Here is a 25419-nt window from a genome sequence, read left to right as displayed (position 1 = left end):
ACTGTGTTACATGGCCTTTCCCTTTAACAACACTCAGTAAACGTTTGGGAACTGAGGAGACCAATTTGTTAAGCTTTTCAGGTGGAATTATTTCCCATTCTTGCTTGATGTACGGCTTAAGTTGTTCAACAGTCCGGGGTCTCCGTTGTGGTGTTTGACGCTTCATAATGCGCCACACATTTTCAATGGGAGACAGGTCTGGACTACAGGCAGGCCAGTCTAGTACCCGCACTCTTTTACTACGAAGCCACGCTGTTGTAACATGTGCAGAATGAGGCTTGGCATTGTCTTGCTGAAATAAGCAGGGGCGTCCATGAAAAAGATGTTGCTTGGATGGCAACATATGTTGCTCCAAAACCTATATGTACCTTTCAGCATTAATGGTGCCTTCACAGATGCTAATACACCCCCATACCATCACAGATGCTGGCTTTTAAACTTTGCGCCTATAACAGTCCGGATGGTTCTTTTCCTCTTTTGGTCCGGAGGACACGACGTCCACAGTTTCCAAAAACAATTTGAAATGTGGAGTCGTCAGACCACAAAACACTTTTCTACTTTGCATCAGTCCATCTTAGATGACATCGGGCCCAGCGAAGCCGGCTGCGTTTCTGGGTGTTGTTGATAAATGGCTTTAGCTTTGCATAGTAAAGTTTTAACTTGCACTTACAGATGTAGCGACCAACTGTAGTTACTGACAGTGGTTTTCTGAAGTGTTCCTGAGCCCATGTGGTGATATCCTTTACACACTGATGTCGGTTTTTGATGCAGTACCGCCTGAGGGATCGAAGGTCACGGGCATTCAATGTTGGTTTTCGGCCTTGCCGCTCACGTGCACTGATTTCTTCAGATTCTCTGAACCTTTTTATGATATTGGTGAAATCCCTTAATTCCTTGCAATAGCTTGTTGAGAAATGTTGTTCTTAAACTCACGCATTTGTTCACAAAGTGGTGACCCTCGCCCCATCCTTGTTTGTGAATGACTGAGCATGTCATGGAAGCTGCTTTTATACCCAATCATGGCACCCACCTGTTCCCAATTAGCCTGTTCACCCATAGGATGTTCCAAATAAGTGTTTGATGAGCATTCCTCAACTTTCTCAGTCTTTTTGCCACTTGTGCCAGCTTTTTTTAAACATGTTGCAGGCATCAAATTCCAAATGAGCTAATATTTGCTAACAATAACAATGTTTACCAGTTTGAACGTTAAGTATCTTGTTTTTGCAGTCTATTCAATTGAATATATGTTGAAAAGGATTTGCAAATCATTGTATTCTGTTTTTATTTACGATTTACACAACATGCCAACTTCAATGGTTTTGGGTTTTGTATTTATAAAACAATCTTGGCTTCCTATCTTCTTCCTCCAAATGGTCCGTTTGGAATGTGCACAATTGGTGATGTCACCAATTGGGAACATCGTCAGCGGATTATCCATATGTGGTATAAAACTACCCAAGCAAAGTTGGGCTCTGTGGGTGGCGGAGGCTGTACTTTGGCTCCCACACATACTGGGAGATAAATATATTATACAAACAAACGCGCAGATACATACATACAGAGGTACAATATATTCATACATACATACATTCATACATACATAGACACATACATATACACAAACACACATACATACATCCACACGTAAATTCACTGTACAAACATACATATATACTGTACATACTGTACCCAAGTACATACACATACATACACTCATGCATATAATCAAATTTTATCAAACATATATTAAAGGTCATATGGGCATCTGCATCAACAATACGATTTGCCTGAATGGCTGGACAAGACATGTTAAAAAAAATTAATACCCAAACTGTCTGTCATTCTTACTTAATGCGTGTGCATCTGTAGGTAACAAAATGCCAAAAATATGATTAAAAGAACGAAAATGCTGTTATTGGTCGTATTACCCAACACATTCAAACCCTTGAGTCTCATCTGAAGACGCAAGAAGTCCCTTGCTAACTTTTTGTTTCATGACAATGTGCCTTCAACTATAAAGAAGTCGCTTCAAGTATGTGCAAAGAAGAGTCCTGCTTCACCCACAAACCTTCACAAAAAGATGGATTTTCTGGAAAAACTACTTTTAATGGTCAGCTCGGTGCCAACTATTTATGGCAATGGACGAGACAATGAAACGGTAAGTAATAACAGTAGGTTAGCAATGTGTGAATGGTACGATAGCAATCTTAGCTTCATTTGTTGTGTAGCTATCTTAGCCTTCTATTGAAAGACAATAGCATCATCGTACCCTGGCAAAATAATGATTTTCCTAAAAACCTTTCTAATTGGATCGGTGTCTACTTTGTTTGGCAATGGATGAGTAAGTTACATAAATTGTTATCATATTCACGATGCAGCTCGTAGCGAACCTTATCGCCTTGAGCCTATGTTGTTTACAACTTGAAGCAGCCGTGCGGTGGAATTATTTAGTGATATAGAGTAGAAAAGCCTTTTATTGTCAATATACACATGTATACAGTACGTCCAGGATCTAGCACAAAAAAGTTAGACTCAGTAGAAGTTTAACTTTAGTCAGCGTATAGTTCCAGACCTGTATATCAGCCGGGCTTCTTTCCTCACTTTTGTCCGCCAGCATCGCCTCCTTCCTGAGTGCCGACAACAAATTACGATGAGCCGCTTATCTCGCTATAACGTCTGGGATGTTGTGTTGTGGTGAAAGTCACTCAAAACAGATGGCTTATGGCGGTCAACAATTTCCATAGTGAGCAATACAAGCAAGAAAGCTAAACAACTAACTAAAAAAATCTTAACAGGCAAATGCATACTCAGCGTGAGAGGGCGTGGTGACGAGAGGTTCATTTGCATCTAACAACTCCGCCTCTCAAAACGAGCTGTTTTGAAAGCGAGAAAAAAGTGGCTTGAAAATATAGGTTTGTAAAACAAAATCTATGTAAATTTTTCACCAAAGAACCACAATTACATGTTATGTAGACCACATGGAGGTGTTTTAAATGTTGGAAAAAAACATTAAATGACCACTTTAAAGTGCATCAATTTGCCTGAAATAAAAAAAAGTCCTTGTTTAAATTAGAAACATTTTTTGGCCGAATAGAGTTATTTGATACTGAGAAATAAAATAAAATCAATAAATAATAATACATTCAAAAAATCAGCAATATAATTAAGGAGCACCATTTATAAAACACTTTTACCAAAAACGAATAAAGCAATATGTGCTGATTTTCTTCAAATCAAAATGAGGAAGTCAGGGTTAATGGCTACAATGAGCATGTTTTACAATACATAGCTTTTCGAAGTGGGGTTTAAAGTATGATTCTGCATGATAATGATAAAGCATGTTCCTGGGGTCACAAGCGCCCCCCTGACATCGCACCATGTCCGCCTGTGGGGGCCCACCTCACTATTTGAAAAGGACTGGTCTAACGCCAGCCACAAATGTTAAAAAAAATATGGAAAAGCTGCTGATGGTGTGTTTGACAGATACATAGCTGGAAGGGCATACTGTAGAAGTCCACTTTCCAAGGTAAATACTGTACACTATTATAACATTATTTCATAAAACTACTGTAATTGTTCGTAGTACATGCTATTGGATTGTTCTTATACAATATTCATTCTCTAAAAGTTTGTTTTACTTTTTGAAAGGCATTGGTTTCAATTCATTTCAATGGGAGACATTGATTTGAAATACAAGAGCTCCGTCACAGAACCATTAGGCTCGTAAGTTGAGTTATTACTGTTCTTCTATAATCTAAATTATATTTAATTTGAATCTTAGTATGATAGTTCTAAAGTGTTGCAAACTAATAAACATTGTTAAATATCTTTCTGACACCCTCAATCAACATTGACCATTATTATCTTTAAAGTCTGTGCACAAATAGGACAGTAGAAAACATGCATATAAACGTTGGTCTCTTACCAGCTGACTGGTCTGCTTGAGGCAGTTTGGAGACTGAATTTTGCAGCGTTGCCAGTTTTGACTTCATTATCCGGAGGCCTTCTGTGAACCGAATTTCTTGGCCTTTCAGAAACTTGTCCATCTGTCGTAGCACCCCAACCACCTGGTGCTTATCCATGCAGGTCTGCGGAACGAGTAAAGATCAGTCGGTTTGACACTAAAAACATCTCGTTCATGTGCACTTATGGTTGCAAAGATGTCATCCAGATACCCAAGCTGTCCCTGTTTATTTTTGATGTGCAAGCAAGACAAAATCTGTCTGGCAGATGTCTGCATGGACGTAAGGGCAAAATATTGAACAATTTGCATGGCAACAGGACAGTTTACAAAACGACCGAAATGAAAATTGCGAGGGTGTAATTCAAGAGTCAAGCTGCAGTACAACAATGCATCTAATCCTTCCTGCAAGGTTTATTAATCACATGGTCATTGGAGCAATTTCTCAGAGACGGCATACCTTGAATTCCTGTACTCATATTTGGAGGAGGTGGGGGTCGGAGGGGGGCTTGGTACAACAACAACTAGTTCCAAGACATTAAAAAAATCACCATGCACATAGTTTTGACCCGTGCAGTCGCTATAATGCTTTCATGTCCAAGACTGAGGGGAAATGCCTCTAGCAGAAATCCAGATGCTAGAGCACATTTATTTTTATTTTCATTCTGCACCAACAAAAAATATTTCCCACATTGAAAAATAATAATATCTCACACAAGTTAGTTAAACTTACCTGAACTGCAGCATGGCCACGAGTAGCTGACAAACACAGCAAAATCAAGCACCTGCACCAAAAAGACATCTTTTCACAAGTCCAGTAACCAAAAGTGTTCCTCTTGTGGCACCGAACACACCAAAGTAATACAAAATGATGACTATTTTCCTCCAGGGGGGTCTTGAAAAGTTTTTAGGGGATGCTCATCAGGTGTCCATGAAGATGGATTGGTGCTGCAGGAAAGTGCTCTCTCTGAGCTGTGCACGCCGCCTCCTGCTGCAAGGATCCCTCCCACCAATGTATAATTTCTGACATTTACACGACGTGGAAATGACCGCAGAGGATTAATCAAGTGAATAAACGTTGCAGAAATGACTTATCTCTTGCAACTGCAACTTTTATTTTGAAATATAATTATATTTCGTCGATTGTCGCCTGAACCAATTAGCAGGGTAATATTACCAGCTAGCATTGCTATTGATAATGAAGAATACATAAAGCATTATAATTGTTTTACGTTTCTATATAAACGGCAATTAGGTGGAAATTTAAACCCATAGTGGTTCTGTTTTTGTTTGCAGGTTCAAAGTGACATCTTGTGGTCAAAATTGGGGAGAAGCGAGTACGACGGTCACGGATTATTTAGGTCGGTTGCGTCACTATTTCACACACCTCAAGTAATTTAAATAAAGAAATGTAAGTTTTCTCGGGGAAAAAAAGACGGATATTTACATGTTTTCACGAATTAATTTTTGGCGACATGTGAAATGAAGCGTCGTTTAAACGCGGAGAGAGAATGACAGACATGCATTGTAACCAATAAGAAAGGCCATTGTAATGACGCAGGTGAAATGCAACCAATCACATACTGCGATGTTGTAGCATCCGGTTAGATAGATCCGCGCTGGGACTATAAAACGCGCGGACGAATACACGCTCCTGGGCTGTGCGCGACAGGGCTCAGTAGCCATTTTGAGGGTGATGTCGCTGTTGCGAAAGCTTGTGAAGATGCTGAAATCAACGAACATGGTTACAACACTGATTGTTTCTCCCTCCGTCTCCTCTCTTCTTGCATCATGGCAGCTGTCAACCGACGGGACATTAGCAAAGCGGGGTACCGAGCTGTGCTCACAGAGTTAAAACGTCATTGATATGAAAGAGGAGGGTGTCTGTACACTGTCTCAGTGGAGACATGAAACACCGTGAGTTTTTTCTTCCTCCAGTCTGAACATCTTCCAGCATCTGTCACAACACAACGTCTCATTGACGGGTTGACTTCATGCACTCTTGTACGGGACTGACCAGTCAAGCAGATTCGCTTTCCAAATGGCCTCTGTGAGCCTTGTTGCCAGTCTCCCTGCCCCTGTTCTTGACAAAAACATGACAGACTCTGAGCTGGCAGGGGACGAAAGGTCGAGTAACAATCTTATGCAATTCTTAACGCCATCATCATGTGTGCCTTTCAGTGCTGTGCATCGACGTGCTTGTTTTTCTGTTTTTTCACCATTTTACACATTTCCACCATGCCCCCAATTCTATACACTCCTTGCATGCCTTTTGGTGCATTTTAGCTCTCCTTTTTTTCCCTGTCGAATCGACTCATTGATAATTTCCATACATCATTATTTGTGTGGTGATTATGGGATGAATGCATTGTTGCTAACGACGCAAACGATGACGTAATTGCCACTCCCATCTTTGCTATGCAGCTCCCTCTGTTGGTCATTAGGCAGTACTGCAGGGACAGGGCTCAATCTGGGTTGGGATGCATGAGGATGGTGTTTCGATCCGGGTTTTATACTGCCGATACCGATCGTCCAATACAGGTCCCATGTGTTATCTGTAAATTTGTCCATTTATTTATGTGCTATTGACAGTTTAACTATATCAACACACTATTTAAATTAATTTATTTTTCTCTTCTCGAATACAATTGTTTGAACGGAGCAAAGTCAGTACTTAGACTTAGACTTCCTTTTTATTGTCATTCAAATTTGAACTTTACAGCACATATAAGAACGAAATTTCGTTACATAAACTCATGGTAGTGCAGGATAAAAAAGCAATAAGGTGCATATATAAATAAATAAATACCGTATTTTTCGGACTATAAGTCACAGTTTTTTTCATAGTTTGTCCGGGGGTGCGACTTATACTCAGGAGCGACTTATGTGTGAAATTATTAACACATTACCGTAAAATATCAAATAATATTATTTAGCTCATTCACGTAAGAGACTAGACGTATAAGATTTCATGGGATTTAGCAATTAGGAGTGACAGATTGTTTGGTAAACGTATAGCATGTTCTATATGTTATAGTTATTTGAATGACTCTTACCATAATATGTTACGTTAACATACCAGGCACGTTCTCAGTTGGTTATTTATGCGTCATATAACGTACACTTATTCAGCCTGTTGTTCACTATTCTTTATTTATTTTAAATTGCCTTTCAAGTGTCTATTCTTGGTGTTGGGTTTTATCAAATAAATTTCCCCCAAAAATGCGACTTATACTCCAGTGCGACTTATATATGTTTTTTTTCCTTCTTTATTATGCATTTTCGGCCGGTGCGACTTATACTCCGGTGCGACTTATACTCCGAAAAATACGGTCGGTTACTGTACAGATAAATATATTGCACTTTTCCACATGTACACATTAACTTAAAAGCAAAAACTATAGGGATGTAACAATATCAAAATCTCTCAGTACGATATTGTCACAGTGTTAATGTCCAAAGATAAATGGTAAAAATGCCATAATGTGTCAAATTAAGTGGCAGGAATGTTTACGATAAACACATTTAGTGTATTTGAACATAATGCCCAATGTTGTAATTATTTTTATTAGTACAAACATGTATTAAGTGCGAAGAATTGTGCGGAAACATCCACCGTTTCAAGCAAAAATGTAAACAAAACTTACAGTTAAGTGTCTTTAAAATGACAATGTAAACATTAAATGTAACAAGTCTAAAACAATGTTCAACTTTTACTTCTGGAGAGTCAGTGGACTTTTTTTTTATTTAATATTTCAGTTTGGAAAATGCTGTTTCAATGAAATGTTCACTGACAATTTTACATTTGATAATGTCATTACCTCAAAAATGTATATTTAGTTTCGCTGGTTTCAAATCTATTTTCTGTGATGATAGTGACGGTTTATCAAGTAGCTTGTCATATTTCCCGTGGTGTGCAGTGCAGTGTCCGCGTTCCCACCGGATGCTTTTCCGCCGCTGTGTTGCGCTGTGAACCGCTCTTGGAAACGCTCGAGACTTGCAGTACACAGACTGTATCACCTCCGCCAAAGAGGTTATGTTTTCACCAGGGTTTGTTTGTCCGTTTGTTGGCAACATTACTCAAAAGGTTATGGATGGATTTTGATTACATTTTCAGAACAATGTCCATAAAAACACATTTTCTTATCTACTATGAACACACTTCCTCCTTTTCTACCCTTTAAAGGAGAACTGCATTTTTCGGGGAATTTTGCCTATCGTTCACAATATTTATAAGAGACAAGAACACAAAAGGTTTTTTTGCTGTTTGTTTCCTAACATAAAAATCGTCTCGTTCTTGGTGGCTAGCAATGCAGCTAATGGGAGCAATCAATTCCATCCATCCATTTTCTACACTGAGGAAGTCTTTTTCTTTTTAGCGTACTAACACGTTGGCGTTTTACTGTATTAGCCGCAGAAGCTAACTACGGCAAGAGATAAGCTAGCTTCTACGTCAGCACGAAATGCGTTTGAGTTTGTAATGCACAACACTTTGCGATGAGACACCAATCTGTACTGACTGAAAAACATGAACAATCATATTTACAGTATGCGTAAAGTATTATCCCACATTTCATGTTTTGTTTGTGCATAGCAAGCCAGAAAGTGTGTGCTGTCTTGTCATGATACACGCATGACGTACTGCATGTATCATGATCAATATAAAGTGTGACTCACTCGATGGACAGTTGTTTGTTTGGTTCAGCTGGCTAGGGATGTTTTCTCCAGTTAATTGTGGGTAAGCACTCCATTTATGTCCACATCTTGCAGCTTCGATTCACTTTCACCTCACTCTCTCGGCTTCCGTCTGCTCCAACGTCTCACTCTTCCTTCGTACTGACTTCTAGAAGCAATAGTTGATCGTCCATAAATTCAGATTCAAAAAGATAAGCTTGTGAATCTTCATTTGTCTAAAAATAGTCGTCTTTGTTATTTGCTGGCATGATTAGAACACACACGCATGTTTGTATCCGGAAGGGGTTGTTGCCAGAAGTTGGACATGCGCTGCTATGGAAATGGAAATAAATTTGCCTAAGATTAAAATGACCAAAATACGGTAAATGTTGTACGTATTACGTATTGTTATGAACGTGTCTGTTACTACATTACATATAGACTTGCAGTGTGTTTACCAAACGTTGATGGAGGGTTGTGAAGTTGTGGAAGGCTACACCGGTGACTCCCATTAGCCGCATCTTCCAAGCGTTTTTTATCATCTTTAAAATCCCTCCCCCAAAAAGACATGTGTGTTCTTGTCTCTCATGGTTGTGAATAGAGATGTCCGATAATGGCTTTTTTGCCGATATCTGATATTCCGATATTGTCCAACTCTTAATTACCGATTCCGATATCAACCGATACCGATATAAACAGTCATGGAATTAACACATTATTATGCCTAATTTTGTTGTGATGCCCCGCTGGATGCATTAAACAATAAAATCAACTCAAGTTATGGAAAAAAATGCCAACATGGCACTGCCATATTTATTATTGAAGTCACAAAGTGCATTATTTTTTTTAACATGCCTCAAAACAGCAGCTTGGAATTTGGGACATGCTCTTCCTGAGAGAGCATGAGGTGGTTGGGGGGGGGGGGGGGTGTATATTGTAGCGTCCCAGAAGAGTTAGTGCTGCAAGGGATTCTGGGTATTTGTTCTGTTGTGTTTATGTTGTGTTACGGGGCGGGTGTTCTCACGAAATGTGTTTGTCATTCTTGTTTAGTGTGGGTTCACAGTGTGGCGCATATTTGTAACAGTGTTAACGTTGTTTATACGGCCACCCTCAGTGTGACCTGTATGGCTGTTGACCAACTATGCCTTGCATTCATTTGTGTGTGTGAAAAGCCGTAGATATTATGTGATTGGGCCTGCACGCAAAGGCAGTGCCTTTAAGGTTTATTGACGCCCTGTACTTCTCCCTACGTCCGTGTACCACTCCGTACAGCGGCGTTTTAAAAAGTCATACATTTTACTTTTTGAAACCAATACCGATAATGTCCGATATTACATTTTAAAGCATTTATCGGCCGATAATATCGGCAGTCCGATATTATCGGACATCTCTAGTTGTGAACAATAAGTACAATTACAAAAAAGTGCAGTTCCACTTTGAGGTGTTCCACGCTCCCACCTTGTCGGTGTTGTCATATTTTGCTGCTTACTCGAAAAAAGCTATCAGTAGAGTAAAACGGTGATTAAAATGAAAATGTAAGCTACCATAGTTTGCATCATTGTGAACTTCCTCACGCTAATTTGTCTACAAGCTTACTGTCCGCTCATATACAATGTGAACTTTGTCACGCTGTAATTGTCTCCATGCTCGCTGGTCAGAAGATACAATATGGGGAGATGTATTTTATTTTCAGACCGGCCATTGCAAAAGCGGCATAAGAAAACTGCACTCGGCAAGTTATTGTTTTACATTGTCGCACGTCACGGCGTTATTGTGAGGATTTTGAATCCGCGGTATCTACAATATCGTTACATCCCTACTATGTAGTACTAATTTAAACAATTTGTTTTTTGCCTTCAAAAGCCTTCCGTGTCCAAGAAATGATTCCCTAAATTTGTAAACATTAACATAACAACAAAAATATGATTTTGAGAAAAAAAAAAGATTTAATCACTCTAGTATCGATCATGTACTGATGCTACGGCCTTTGTATCGACACCACCAATTATGGATCGATCCACCCTCCTCTTACTTGTTGTGTACTGACTGCGATGATGCTGACACACCAACAGTTGTTGTTATATTATCTGCTCTCTCGACTCTTATTAATATACTCATTCATTTCCTAGTAATACCTTTTTATTTTATGCTGTAACGTGGCTCCATCTAATTTTTTTTAAAGTTTACTAAGCATTTATTTCTTGGTGTTGTTTCAAGCTGTTTCAACACGTTTAGCCTTGCCCTGCAGTGATAATAGATAATGACTATATGTCCGATATTATCGGCCGATAAATGCTTTAAAATGTAATATCGGAAATGATCGGTATCGTTTTTTTTATTTTTTTTATTGAATCAATATAAAAAAACACAAGATACACTTACAATTAGTGCACCAACCCAAAAAACCTCCCTCCCCCATTTACACTCATTCACACTCCTTCACACAAAAAGGTTGTTTCTTTCTGTTATTAATATTCTGGTTCCTACATTATATATCAATATATATCAATACAGTCTGCAAGGGATACAGTCCGTAAGCACACATGGTTGTGTGTGCTGCTGGTCCACTAATAGTACCTACCTTTAACAGTTAATTTGACTCATTTTCATTAATTACTAGTTTCTATGTAACTGTTTTTATATTGTTTTACTTTCTTTTTTATTCAAGAAAATGTTTTTAATTTATTTATCTTATTTTAAAAAAATTTTTAAAACGGACCTTATCTTCACCATACCTGGTTGTCCAAATTAGGCATAATAATGTGTTAATTCCACGACTGTATATATCAGTATCGGTTGATATCGGTATCGGTAATTAAAGCGTTGGACAATATTGGAATATCGGATATCGGCAAAAAGCCATTATCGGACATCCCTAATAATGACACTAAGAAATGCAGTTTATTTATTTATTTGTCATAATGGAAGTGATTATTATTAGCTTAGAGGAGCGGCTCCACACTGTTTACGGCGACACATTATTAGCCGCCAGCTTATCAGCTTGGGGACTAAAAACAAAATGCAGTGTCAGCTCGAAGGGATTGGTGTTTTTTTCCTGTATTAAAAGGCATTCTTCGGCAAAGGCGATCACATACTTATTTTTTTTTTTAATACATAAAATGGCCGATAGATCAGTACATCTCTAATTGAGACTTCTCACTTTTTTCATACATGTTATATTGTAACTGGTGATTTTTTTTATTTTTTTTTAACATCCATCCATCCATTTTTTACCGCTTGTTCCTTAAGAAACTGAATTATTGTAAAGCTAAAATGAATATACTTTTTATGAAAGATCTCAAGTAAAGTCTTGTGATGACTTTATCATTGCAGCAGTAAATAAATACCAATAAGGTAGTGATTGCTATGTTATGCAATGTTGTGCTTAAAAAATTAGGTCAGATGACTAACTGAATGAATATATAGTAGGAAGGGGATTCATCTGGCCCCATTTGTCTGGGGTTTTCTGACACATGAAACGTGACAAATGGGGGGGCGGGGCTGCATTATACACTTGAGCCGCCAGATGGCAACAGAGTGTTGAATATCTTAAAATGTGTTTTGTGGTAATCCCAACTTTGACCACAGCATCATTTGCTATGTAGAGTGGCACTTTCCATCATTTTCAGCAGACTGCATTGCATAATGATTAAACCCCCCAACCACCCTCTTCCTCTCACGGGGGATCCACCCAGGATCATTGTAACTGCATGGCCAGTTTTTATGGATTTTGGTTTCTATTCTGAGATAGACAATGCCAGGATTCATCTGATTCACATTATATAAGAATGGTTTAAGGGGCATCAGATGTCATCTTCACACATGGATTGCCCTAGGGCTGCAGTGATTAATCGATTAGAAAAAGCCTTCAATTTATATTTAGTTGCTTCGAATAATCTTTTAATGAGTGTAAAATCCAGGCCGCACAGAATGCTGAGATTTTTAAATAGACAGACATCATTTACCACACAATCGCAGCAGGGGCCGTTAAAGGTCTAAATCTACATTTCTTTTAATGCACACATGGAAAAGGTGAAAAGTCAATGTTGATAATGTGCACTTACTAGAAAAAAAGACTGGAGGTGGTGGCAAGCTTAAAAAACATTGAATATTTAAACTATTTTTCTAAAATACACACTGAGGGTTATTAAGTGTGACTTATCCGACTAATCGAACCATTAATCAATACGTTACTCCATTACTAAAATAATCTATAGCTGCAACCCTCGATTGTCCAGACCTGAACCCCCTTTTAAAATATTTGGGATGTGCTGGAAATTACTTTTTGCTGTAGTCTTGCTTAAAAAAAATCATCAAAAATTAACTGGACAGAAATGTTGTATAGAAATATAGTCTAGCTTACGCACCAACGAGAGACAAATATCCTGTCAATTGATATTTTATTTAACCATTTAGTCACATATCAAACTGATCATGGCTTTGATTAGCATATATAATTGCTTTTCATAGTTTTATAAAGCCAAACATTGAAACAAGGTCATTTGTAAAATTGTGAATAACAAGAGATAACGGTATAAATTCCTATTAATTTAAAATTTGCCAAATGTTGAATTTTTTTTTTTTCACAAGGCATATAGTGGATGTGAATTAAAAAAATAGTTGTATTTATTTGTAAACTGGCTTCTTATGTACAGAGTAGTGTCTCTGTCATTGCCATGATGACCCATCTATAATAGTAGACCAGCCTTGGACACCTCATGTTATGGTAATGCTAACGTTAAATTGAGTTGTGTGCAGTGTTGTAAAAACTAATTTGACAATAGTTGTTGCAGTTTTTTTATTTTTTATTTATATTGCCCATACATATGTGTATTTGGCTGAGCTTATTTAGCTTTTGTGCATTAACAAATTTATATTCACTAAAACTATGAATCTTTGAGCACCACATGATTCGATTTGATTCGATTCTTGGGGGTAACAATTCTCAATTCAAAACAATTCTCAAATCAAAATCAATACTTTTTTATTAACATAGGGTGCCAGTTCTACTGAATAACTACATTCCTCCATAAAATAGATAACCAGCTGTAGTACATTTCTATATTGGTTAAAAGAAAACAGGTTTTGTTTAAATCAAATACAAATAAGGCAAGAGAAGCATCCAACACTTCTGTTATCTAAAGTAAATCTGTACGGCAGATATGACCATCGACATCAACAATATGGTTAGCCTATGTGGCTGGACAGTACGGATATAAATATATATAGATATATTTTTTAGATCGATTTTAAATGTTCCTTATCGATTAAGAATCGTTACAAAAAAGAATTATGATTAATTTGACATTTTTTTTTTTTTAATACCCCTAATATTCACCTATGTATGTTCATCTTTTTAGCAATCGCTAAAAATAATTTATGCTACTAAATTGTGGGGAATGGGGCGCTAGAAGCAAAACGATAAAACATCCCTGTTTTTAGGAAAAGCATTACTTGGAAATATTTGAATTAGTTAGGGATGGGCATATAGTTATACTGAATTGTATTTCTTAAATGTTCCGTTTCTAAAATAAATTCATCCATCCATCCATTTTCTACCGCTTATTCCCTTTGGGGTCGTGGGGGGCGCTGGAGCCTATCTCAGCTACAATCGGGCGGAAGGCGGGGTACACCCTGGACAAGTCGCCATCTCATCGCAGGGCCAACACAGATAGACAGACAACATTCACACTCACATCCACACACTAGGGCCAATTTAGTGTTGCCAATCAACTTATCCCCAGGTGCATGTCTTTGGAAGTGGGAGGAAGCCGGAGTACCCGGAGGGAACCCACGCAGTCACGGGGGGGACATGCAAACTCCACACAGAAAGATCCCGAGCCCGGGATTGAACCCAAGACTACTCAGGATTCATATTATTCAAAAATAACTTTTTTTTAAATCTATTTTTAAAGTTGTTTTTAGGCCATCTCTGCGCTTACTCGCTGCGTACATTGATTGATTGAGACTTTTATTAGTAGATTGACCACTAAATGGTAACACCCGAATAAGTTTTTCAACTTGTTTAAGTCGGGGTCCACGTAAATCAATTCATGGTACATGTCATGACATGATTTGAAAATGTTTTATTATAAGTTCTATATACCAACTAATATATTGCGAGAATCGGCTTGAATCGACAAATCGATTCTGAATCTAATCGTCTCCCCAAGAATCGGCATCAAATCGTGAGTTGTAAGATTCACATACCTATGAACGGATTAGGGGTGCTACAAAAAATAATCACTTCATAGTATTGAATTTTTTTTTTTCAAGAATCAGTTTAAAAAATAATTTTTTTAGGCTATCTACACGCTTACTTACTGCATGTAGACTTCAGCAGCCAAGAGAAGCTTTTGTAACCTGTAACCTGATTTGACCAGGTTTTATTATAATTTAAAGAGATGTCCGATAATGGCTTTTTTGCCGATATCCGATATTCCGATATTGTCGAACTCTTAATTACCGATTCCGATATCAACCGATACCGATATGTACAGTCGTGGAATTAACACATTATTATGCCTAATTTTGTTGTGATGCCCCGCTGGATGCATTAAACAATGTAACAAGGTTTTCCAAAATAAATCAACTCAAGTTATGGAAAAAGAATGCCAACATGGCATTGCCATATTTATTATTGAAGTCACAAAGTGCATAATTTTTTTTAACATGCCTGGGGTTGGGGGGTGCGGGGTTGAGGTGTGTGTGTGTGTGGGGGGGTGTGGTAGGGGGCTGCGAGGGGTGTATATTGTAGCGTCCCGGAAGAGTTAAGTGCTGCAAGGGGTTCTGGGTATTTGTTCTGTTGTGTTTATGTTGTGTTACGGTGCGGATGTTCTCCCAAAATGTGTTTGTCATTCTTGTTTGGTGTGGGTTCACAGTGTGGCGCATATTTGTAACAGTGTTAAAGTTGTTTATACGGCCACCCTCAGTGTGACTTGTATGGCTGTTGACCAAGAATGACTTGCATTCACTTGTGTGTGAAAAGCTGTAGATATTATGTGACTGGGCCGGCATGCAAAGGCAGTGCCTTTAAGGTTTATTGGCGCTCTGTACTTCTCCCTATGTCCGTGTACACAGCGGCGTTTTAAAAAGTCATGAATTTTACTTTTTGAAACCGATACCGATAATTTTGAAACCGATACCGATAATTTCCGATATTACATTTCAAAGCATTAATCGGCCGATAATATCGGCAGTCCGATATTATCGGACATTCCTAATAAATTATATAACAAACAATATTGCGAGAATCGTGTCGAATTGATTCTGAATCGAATCAAATTGTTAATTGTGATAAGATTCCCAATCCTTTGGGTAGAATAACCATACATTGATTGATTTATTGTTAAGCATTTGGTCAATTACAAAGTGAAGTGATAGAGGCAAAATAAGAGTGCAGTACTTGACTGCAACCAGCAGAGGCACTCATTCTAAGAGAGTGCTGTTTTAAGATGTCCGCTATAGGAAGTTGCCTCCAAGAAGCATGATGTTGCTCAATACGCATTGAAACAGGAGTTTGAAACATTTCCATAGACTAACATTGATTACATTGATGCATAGACATTGTTCAACTTTTTTTTTAATGTCCCTCCAGGGAGGATGGAGAGTTGGAAGATGGTGAAATAGACGATGAGGGGATTGGGATTGAGGAAGAAAATAAAGAGGCCGCAGAGGTGATTGAAAACAAAGAGAAGGGAAAAGAGAAAGAACGTGACAAAGCAAAAGAAAAAGATGAAAAGGCATACAGGCACTCAAGGAAACGGTACAAGAAGACCAAAGAGAAGAGGAGGTCCAAAAGGAGGAGGCGGGACAGACAGAAAGTAAGCTGCGTGGCTTTGTAATGTGAGCACACGTGAGGATAAGACTTTTAATTACTTTGTTCCATCTTTCCTCTCCTTAGCGTCACTCGTCTTCAAGCAGCTCCAGTGACAGCTATGACTCCGACTACGACCGGCCAGAGAGGCCCAAAAACAGGCAAAGTTATGGACCTGGACGTGATTCTGACCTGGTGAGTTCACATCTACCCGGCAGATACTGACATCTTTCATTGATGCTGACAGGATGTGATTCTCACTTTTTTTTTTCTAGCATGCACGGGATGCAAAATGTTCGCGTGGCAATTCACACAAATCCCCGCCTCATAAGAGCAGTGATTTTGACAAATACAGCGACTACAGCAACGACAACTATGACTACGAAGACGAAGAGGATCATTACGATGATGAAATGTCGGAGTACCCGCATTCTAAAGATTCCTCATCCGGGCTGGGAAGGGGACGCCTGGGAAGGGAGCAGATAGGGAAGAGGGGGAACATGAGGTGCATGAAACAACCACAATGTGAGAAAACACTTTTCAAATGTGAACACTTTTTCCATGTGAAACACTTTAATTGGCAATGGATTTGTTTCTCTTCAGTCGGGCAGCGAGGGAGAGGCAGAGGGAGCGGACCTGGAAGAGGACGAGGGATGCTCAATAAGAACAAGAAGATGAAGGGAGGAAAACTCTGGGTGGTACGTGGGGGAAGAGGCAGAGGGGGAGAACAGGACATGGAAGACATGGCGCCAGTATGTTCGTCAAATGTTTACATTTATTATGGGACACTGTATGACGTGGTTCCTTTTATTTGACAGGAGGTCAAAAATTCTGGTTTTCAGAAGAAGCGTCTGGTTATGAGCAAGGAGTTTATCAGTCAGCACACAGTGGAACACAATGGAAGATTCATCTGCAAGTATTTCCTGGAGGGTCGTTGCATCAAGGTAAAGTACCCTCAAATAAAATACCCAGCAGGCACAAGACATTAAAACAATGTTGAGAACTTGTTAATTAGGTCCTAATGTTGAGCAACTCAAACATAATGCTAAAATAAGATGTTTCACTTAATTTCATTTAATCCTACTTTTAAAGGGGAACATTATCACAATTTCAGAAGGGTTAAAACCATTAAAAATCAGTTTCCAGTGGCTTATTTTATTTTTCGAAGTTTTTTTCAAAATTTTACCCATCACGCAATATCCCTAAAAAAAGCTTCAAAGTGCCTGATTTTAACAATCGTTATATACACCCGTCCATTTTCCTGTGACGTCACACAGTGATGCCAATACAAACAAACATGGCGCATAGCGACATTAGCTCGGATTCAGACTCGGATTTCAGCGGCTTAAGCGATTCAACAGATTACGCATGTATTGAAACGGATGGTTGTAGTGTGGAGGCAGGTAGCGAAAACGAAATTGAAGAAGAAACTGAAGCTATTGAGCCATATCGGTTTGAACCGTATGCAAGCGAAACCGACGAAAACGTCACGACAGCCAGCGACACGGGAGAAAGCGAGGACGAATTCGGCGATCGCCTTCTAACCAACGATTGGTATGTGTTTGTTTGGCATTAAAGGAAACTAACAACTATGAACTAGGTTTACAGCATATGAAATACATTTGGCAACAACATGCACTTTGAGAGTGCAGACACCCTCCGACAACACACCGACGAGGCATGATGTCTCCAAGGTACGGAAAACAGTCGAAAAAACGGAAAATAACAGAGCTGATTTGACTCGGCGTTTGAGAAAATGGCGGATTGCTTCCTGATGTGACGTCACGTTGTGACGTCATCGCTCCGAGAGCGAATAATAGAAAGGCGTTTAATTCGAAAAAATTCACCCATTTAGAGTTCGGAAATCGGTTAAAAAAATATATGGTCTTTTTTCTGCAACATCAAGGTATATATTGACGCTTACATAGGTCTGGTGATAATGTTCCCCTTTAAATAAACAAGCCCAAGTGCTGAGACTAATGCACAGAGTGAACCCTCTTGTACCCTGTTTGGAAGCGAGAGATGGAGAAAACAAACACACAGACATGGCAATTTATCAACGCTGGCAAAGTTATCGCGTTAACTTTTATTTATCGTTCGTTAAATTGATTTATTGATTACGGCCCATGCCACCCTCAGTCCAAGTGGACTTTAACTAGGGATGGTTACTTTACCAAATATCGATTCACAGTACCATATTTTGATAGCTTTTGTTGTACATTACGTTGCGTTCGGTTGTAGACTTGTCACTGGCTAAAGCACTTGGCAGGCAAAACAGACAAATTCATAGCGGACTGCCTCTACAGTAGGTATATGTTGCAATTTTCCATGCCAACAAAGGAAGCATGCCTGATAGAAAGCGCTCAAAAGTAAAAAATATACATATACAGTACATAATCCTGATTAGCATTATCCATTTTATGTGGCGATTTAGACACCTCCAAATTTGGTGAGCAAAACTACAACGAAGATGCACATTGCAATCAAACAGCTGGTGTGTAATAAATACAATACTTTACAAAACTGTTTAAACACTTTTTAGGACTCAATGGTAGGTTGTGAGTTCAAACCCCGGCCGAGTCATACCAAAGACTATAAAAATGGAACCCATTACCTCCCTGCTTGGCACTCGGCATTAAGGGTTGGAATTGGGGGTTAAATCACCAAAAATGATTCCCGGGCGTGGCCACTGCTGCTGCTCACTGCTCCCCTCACCTCCCAGGGGGTGATCAAGGGTGATGGGTCAAATGCAGAGAATAATTTCACCACACCGAGTGTGTGGGTGACAATCATTGGTACTTTAACTTTAACAAAAGACAAGACTGTTACAATCAACTTAATGGCAAAGGCTAATTCCTGGCTCCGGCAATTCATTTAGGACAAACTATAATGAATGGATATTTGCAAATGACTCATCACCCAGAAGTGTAAGGAAACCAGATATAACAACTGGACAATACAGTTATCATGTTAAATGGTCGTAAAAATATTATATTCTGTTATTAAACCAATTAACATTTATTAATGCACACAAAAGTACCAAAAATTGAGTTGAGTAAAGAAAATGATACCGTTGAGTACTGGTATTGATTCCCAGGTACCGCAGTTGGTACCCATATGTAACAACCAACTGTAACAATGAAAGTGAAATTCACATGTCTGTGTGAATTATGTCTAAAATACAAATGTTACAAATTCTCATCAAAGTTGTTTGTGTAGTTTTTATGCGATGATTCTAATTAATAAGGTAACCAACACTTGGTGGAGGTAATGATGCATGAATGGTTAAAACTTGCATTACCCTGTTTAGCCTTGGTACGGTATATACATCTGTACCCCGATGAGTGCCATTCTATTTACGTATGATATTTGCATGTTCTTTCTGACATGAATGATAATGTCTTCCTGTAGGGGGAGCAGTGCAAGTTTGAGCACGAGCTTGTCATTCCAGATAAGAAGAAGGAACTTTGCAAGTTCTACCTCCAGGGCTACTGCAGTAAAGGAGACCATTGCATTTACATGCACAATATCCTTAAGTGGTGATCAAGTGTGCATGACCGTGTCTAATCACTTATTCAGTGAGGCTCCTTAATATGTGACTGAACATGAATATCCTTGCAAGTTCTTCCACACTGGAGCTAAATGCTATCAAGGGGACAACTGTAAATTTTCCCATGATGCTCTTACTGATGTCACCAAAGAGTTGCTTGATAAGGTGAGACAAAGTCAAAACGTATTGGCTAACGAAACCACAATTCATAGACGTATACTGAGTAAGAATTTCTCCACTTATCAGATCATTAACACTGAGGAGGAGAACGCCCGTGAGGACGAGTTGGAGCTGGAGGACCTCAGAAAACAAGGCATTGCTCCACTTCCCAAGCCTCCTCCAGGTGTGGGCTTGCTTCCCACGCCGGGTCAAAGTAGTCCAGACGGAGTTTCTTGTGAGGCAGGGAATAAGATCCCCTCCCTCTTTGAAATCAAAGTTCAACCTACAGTTGGCTTGGCACAGATGATCAGTTTGAAGTAAGTCAAATCTCTAGCAGACGGAAGTGCTGTGCGTCCAGCCTCAAACTAATTGTGTATTTTCAGTGAGTCCAACTACTCCCAGGATCCCAATGAAGGCAATGGAGCATCAGATGAAACACAAAGTGGCGCTATGGCTTCTTCTGGACCCGATGCTTCCTCAGGGTCACCGGGTTCTATGGGGTACCCAATAGGAGCACCCATGAGTGAACAGCCACACCATGGATACCCAATGCAGCCGCCGGTGTTCCATGGAAACGTCAACAACCCTCAGATGAACATGCAGGGGCCTCCCTTCCCTGCAGGACCAGATCTGCAGATGCTGCAAAGCCTCTTGGCTTTACCGTCACTGGGCCAGAACCCACTAGAACTCCTTAGTAACTTGCTCCAAAACCAGCCCTCAGGTCAACAAGGTGTGTGTCATTGATTTGGATGATCACTCAATATAAAGAGACATATTAGGGTTGCGTTATATCGACTAGTGATTCTCAAACAATGGTAGTGGTATGCGGGCTCCCAATTAATTAAATATTTAAGCACAGTGTTACTGTTCAAACTGTGTGTAATGTTATAGTGGCCAACAATGTTAAATATACTTGTTAAATAAAACCTTTGCCTTGTTTTTAATGAATGCTTAGGCTTATTGCACTACTGTACTTTAATGTTGGTCGTTATGTTGGTACTTGGAGAGCCAAGTGTTTTCTGAGCTTGTGAAAAAAAGTTTAAGAACCACTGATATAGACGATATAAATGTGGACGACAATAGAGCTTTTAATACTATCGTTATATCGTGATAATTAGGGCTGCAACTAACAACTAATTTGATAATCGATTAATCCGTTGATTATTACTTCGATTAATCGATTAATAACCGGATAAAAGAGACAAACTACATTTCTATCCTTTCCAGTATTTTATTGAAAAAAAACCCAGCATACTGGCACCATACTTATTTTGATTATTGTTTCTCAGCTGTTTGTAAATGTTGCAGTTCATAAATAAAGGTTTATAAAAAAAATAAAAAGTTTTAAAAAAGTAGCCTCTGCGCATGCGCATAGCATAGATCCAACGAATCGATGACTAAATTAAGCGGCAACTATTTTTATAATTGATTTTAATCGATTAGTTGTTGCAGCCCTAGTGATAATGCATGTTAATGACACATCTAACTGGGTCTTGTATATTTGACAGCGATAAGCGAACAAACACTTCCTCAACACACCTTGTAGCGGCTAATGTCCCTCCAGAGTGCAAAGCCACTTCTAAGTGAGCAATTCTCACCTCTATGGTGGAAAATAAAGTAAGTTTACAAGTACCATTAACACCGGAGGACGAGGAATACCTACACTTGCCACACTACACTGTAGGAGGATAAGCAAATTGCTTACCTAAGCTAGAGGTCTTGTATGTAAACAAATATTGACAGTAACGATACTAAGTATAGTATCAGTATATGCTCGATACTACAGTAGCAAGATCAATATTTTTATTATCCAAAATATCTTGGTTTGGTCATTGTTTAAAAACTCAGGAATTAAGTCTCTGGACACAGGATGACGTTAAGGGCAAAAGCCAAAACATTTAAAACATAATCAATAGTAGGAAAACATTTACATATTCAAATGTTATTGTTACACAGCCATCCTGTGTTTTTGTCTGGTGATAATTGTGATCAAAAATGGAATTGTTCATTGATGTTGAAAATAGTAAGTATGATATCTGCATCAGTATGTGTACACCCTGGACAAGTCGCCATCTAATCGCAGGGCCAACACAGATAGACAGACAACTTTCACACACTAGGGCCAATTTAGTGTTGCCAATCAACCTATCCCCAGGTGCATGTTTTTGGCGGTGGGAGGAAGCCGGAGTACCCGGAGGGAACCCACGCAGTCACTCCACACGATACATATTTTAGGCTATATCACCAGTTCCTTCATATCATGTTTTTTGTTTTTTTTAGATGAAAACAGTTCCGAGTTGACAAAATGTTCGTGACATGCTAACACCAAAACCAAAAGATGAAGAATTAGCATTTTTCCTGAATATGTCCTCTTTGAAAGTAGAAGCTAACCTTTCTTTTGGATGTTTCAGCAGATCCTGGCATGACGCTGATCCAGAACCTCCAGCAGCAGATCGGCGTGGACGTCCAGCTGCAGTCTTTACCTCCAGCAGTGCAGAAAGCCATCATTCTCCACCTGACGCAGCAACAACAGGAGTCAAAGCCACAGGTGACGGACAGTCAAGACGACAAGAACAGAGGTGAGTCTCCTGTCGGGGTCCAACTATATCCCAAAAGTATGGAGACCTCATTTCTTGTTGTTCTCCAGATGACACAAACTGGTACTCGAGTGACGACGAGGACGGGAGCAGTGTGTCCTCCATCCTAAAATGTCTGAAGATGCAGCAGTCCAAGACCACGACACCTGTATCTGCAGCACCCTCGGGTGACCCTCGGCTTGTTAAGGAGCGAACTCAGCCAAGTGACCCGCGGGTGAAAGTGGACCCACGGCAGCGACCCCCTGACGTGAAGAATCAGTGTGACGCAGGTTTGGATCCACGACTCTCTCGGGACCCCAGGAAGCAGAGAGCCATGGAGTCGAGTTCCTCCCGTCCGAAGAACCACCCTGTTGCCAAAAAACAGCCCACTGGAGACGAAGACGAGGAAGGGGAGCGAGAACTCCGAGACAGAGCCGCTCTCATACCATTGGAGGCCAGTTCAGGTGTGGCGCTGCGGGACCCTCGCTGCCAGCTGAAGCAGTTCAGCCACATCCGGGTAGACATTTTGCTTCAGCGCCCTACCTTCGCCCAAACTGTAGTCTGGGCTCCTGAGGACCTGATCCCGTGTCTGGTTCCCAAACAAGAGCACTCCATTAATTTGCCGCTGCCACCGCTGATCGCTGATGCTCAGATGAACAGGAGTCTACCAGAGCACCCGCCCGCCTCCAGCCCGCCGCCCACTGACCCCCGACTGGCAGCCGCTCGATTGAAGGAGCGTCTGGCTCGACTGCCATCTGGGTCTTCAGCGGACAGACCCTTAGATCCACGTCAACAAAAGAATTTAGACCCCAGACTCAAGCGTACAGGAAGTCTAGAATCCAAGCTAATTGGTCAGAAGGAGCCCTCCGTTGTGGACCCCAGGTTGAAAAAGACGGGTGCTGGATCCTCCAACTCTGAGAAGCTGCCACCGTACGCGCCTCGACTGGCTTCTTCTGGGGGCGTCCTTGAAAGCCCCACCACAATCCTGGGTGGTATCAGTCTGTACGACCCCCGGAGTCAAACTGTTCAAAAGGATCAGGTAGACCCTCCGAAGAAAGCGGGCATTTTGAAAAACCCGGTTAAGAACGACACACCTCCAGTGCAACCGATCGCCTCAAGTCAACGCCGCGCCTCTTTGGACGAGACAAAAAGCGCCGACTCAGCCTCTGATCTTTCTCAGCAAGCGAGCCCAGCCCCGGTTTCGTCGGACTCGGCTGTCACACCCCCTGCTGTGCATAACCTGCCCATCCAGGCTCTGGCGGGCCTGATCCGACCCCAGTACACGGACCCTAGGCAGGCCAAGTTAACAGGACTTGGATCTGCTGGGGCACAAGAGGAGGCGGAGGAGAAAGAAGTGCGTATGAAGGAACCTACCCAAGAAGACGAAGAGGAGGTCGAAGACAGGACTCTCAAAGCTGTCTTCAAGACCTTTGACCCCACAGCTTCTCCTTTCTGTCAGTGAACTGTGTTTTTATATCAGTGAGACATGTCAGTCACGAGTAAGCTCTCTCTCTCTCTCTCTCTCTATATATATATATATATATATATATATGTTTATTTGTATACGTTCACAATATTTCAAAGCGATCATGGTCAAGATGGTTTAAGTGAGCATGTGTATCTAAAAAAAAAAACATGACTTCATATCCAATACTAACTGTAAGTGGTCCTCGCTTTATGACGTTTTGTGGTTAAATGATTAAAAATAACTAGTTCTGTGTGTGCGGCGGAAGAATACGCTCATGGGGTAATACATAGACATCACTTTTGTTCTGTTTAGTTCACTTTTTAACTTTACCCTCCATTATGTCTACCAAGCGTGAGGCAGACTCTTCTATTGGCAGCACTGAAAAACAAAACGAAGTGAAATGAGTCACTGTAAAGCAAATGAATGAAAAAGCTGAGTGGAGAAGTGGAAAAATCCACATTAGTCTTATGTCAGATCCAAGCTGCTCAAAAGGTGTGACTTAAGGATCTTTTCATTTGAAATGGACAGTGATAACTAAGCAGCATTATTGAGACTTCTCCTCTTAATGAGCTTGGCTCTCCCTTCCTCGCAGCACCGCTTTTGTATTACTGTTTATTCTTGTATCTAAACGTTTTATTGTTGAATTGTCTTCCATGCGTTCTGAGTGACTTGAGTATTAGGCCAAATTTTCATCACAGTCGTGGGAAGTCGCTCGTAACCCGGGGACCACTTGGCATGAGCCACATTTTGAATGAGGTCATTTTAGATTTTCTACAGGTAGGTTAGATGTAACATTTTCTACTTCCATGTTTTCTCACTGTTTTAAATAAAGTATTGATGCTTGTGTTCACTTTTATGAAGAGATGTTTAACCATAAATGGATTTCTTATGGGGGCAGCACGGTGGAAGAGGGGTTAGTGCATCTGCCTCACAATACGAAGGTCCTGAGTAGTCCTGAGTTCAATCCTGGGCTCGGGATCTTTCTGTATGGAGTTTGCATGTTCTCCCCGTGACTCCAAAGACATGCACCTGGGGATAGGTTGATTGGCAACACTAAATTGGCCCTAGTGTGTGAATGTGAGTGTGAATGTTGTCTTGTCTATCTGTGTTGGCCCTGTGATGAGATGGCGACTTGTCCAGGGTGTACCCCGCCTTCCGCCCGAATGCAGCTGAGATAGGCTCCAGCGACCCCAAAAGGGACAAGCGGTAGAAAAT

The 25419-nt window shown here is 40.1% G+C and overlaps 2 protein-coding genes across 6 annotated transcripts in view; one reads left to right on the top strand and one right to left on the bottom strand.

Moving 5' to 3' along the window:
* The window catches only part of fbln7 (fibulin 7), a 35990-nt gene extending 31086 nt beyond the window's left edge, over positions 1-4904 (bottom strand). For both annotated transcript variants that reach the window (XM_061959530.1, XM_061959538.1), the window contains exons 1-2: positions 4695-4904; positions 3926-4088 (exon numbers count right to left, since the gene is read on the bottom strand). In XM_061959530.1, the coding sequence (XP_061815514.1) occupies positions 3926-4088; positions 4695-4763 (232 nt within the window). In that variant the 5' untranslated portion in view covers positions 4764-4904. The remainder of the gene's footprint in view (positions 1-3925; positions 4089-4694) is intronic.
* A 697-nt stretch (positions 4905-5601) lies between these two features.
* zc3h6 (zinc finger CCCH-type containing 6) lies at positions 5602-25054 on the top strand. 4 transcript variants are annotated; one of them, XM_061959501.1, is made up of 12 exons: positions 5602-6088; positions 16233-16458; positions 16539-16646; positions 16727-16976; positions 17055-17149; positions 17270-17395; positions 19863-19979; positions 20059-20166; positions 20248-20477; positions 20544-20890; positions 22572-22739; positions 22808-25054. In XM_061959501.1, exons 1-12 carry the CDS (start codon positions 6003-6005, stop codon positions 24196-24198), a joined length of 3252 nt encoding a protein of 1083 aa, XP_061815485.1. In that variant the 5' UTR covers positions 5602-6002; the 3' UTR covers positions 24199-25054. The 4 variants fall into 4 exon arrangements, with proteins under 4 accessions (XP_061815485.1, XP_061815468.1, XP_061815459.1 ...); XM_061959484.1 differs by having other exon boundaries at positions 17055-17203; positions 22575-22739; XM_061959475.1 differs by having other exon boundaries at positions 17055-17203.
* Positions 25055-25419: the final 365 nt, after the last annotated feature.

The sequence above is a fragment of the Nerophis lumbriciformis genome, linkage group LG02 (genome assembly GCF_033978685.3).
Source record: "Nerophis lumbriciformis linkage group LG02, RoL_Nlum_v2.1, whole genome shotgun sequence".
In the NCBI taxonomy this organism is placed as follows: Eukaryota; Metazoa; Chordata; class Actinopteri; order Syngnathiformes; family Syngnathidae; genus Nerophis; species Nerophis lumbriciformis.
The sequence above is the reverse complement of the archived record's forward strand: the minus strand, read 5'-3'. Positions and strand labels throughout refer to the sequence as shown.

Bases quoted from the DNA above. Each gene is read 5' to 3' on its own strand.
- zc3h6 (XM_061959475.1), top strand. From the start codon at position 6,003: ATGGCCTCTGTGAGCCTTGTTGCCAGTCTCCCTGCCCCTGTTCTTGAC. The intron at 16,977-17,054 runs GTGAGAAAACAC...GTTTCTCTTCAG, and splicing joins GTGCATGAAACAACCACAAT to TCGGGCAGCGAGGGAGAGGC. The intron at 22,740-22,807 runs GTGAGTCTCCTG...GTTGTTCTCCAG, and splicing joins TCAAGACGACAAGAACAGAG to ATGACACAAACTGGTACTCG.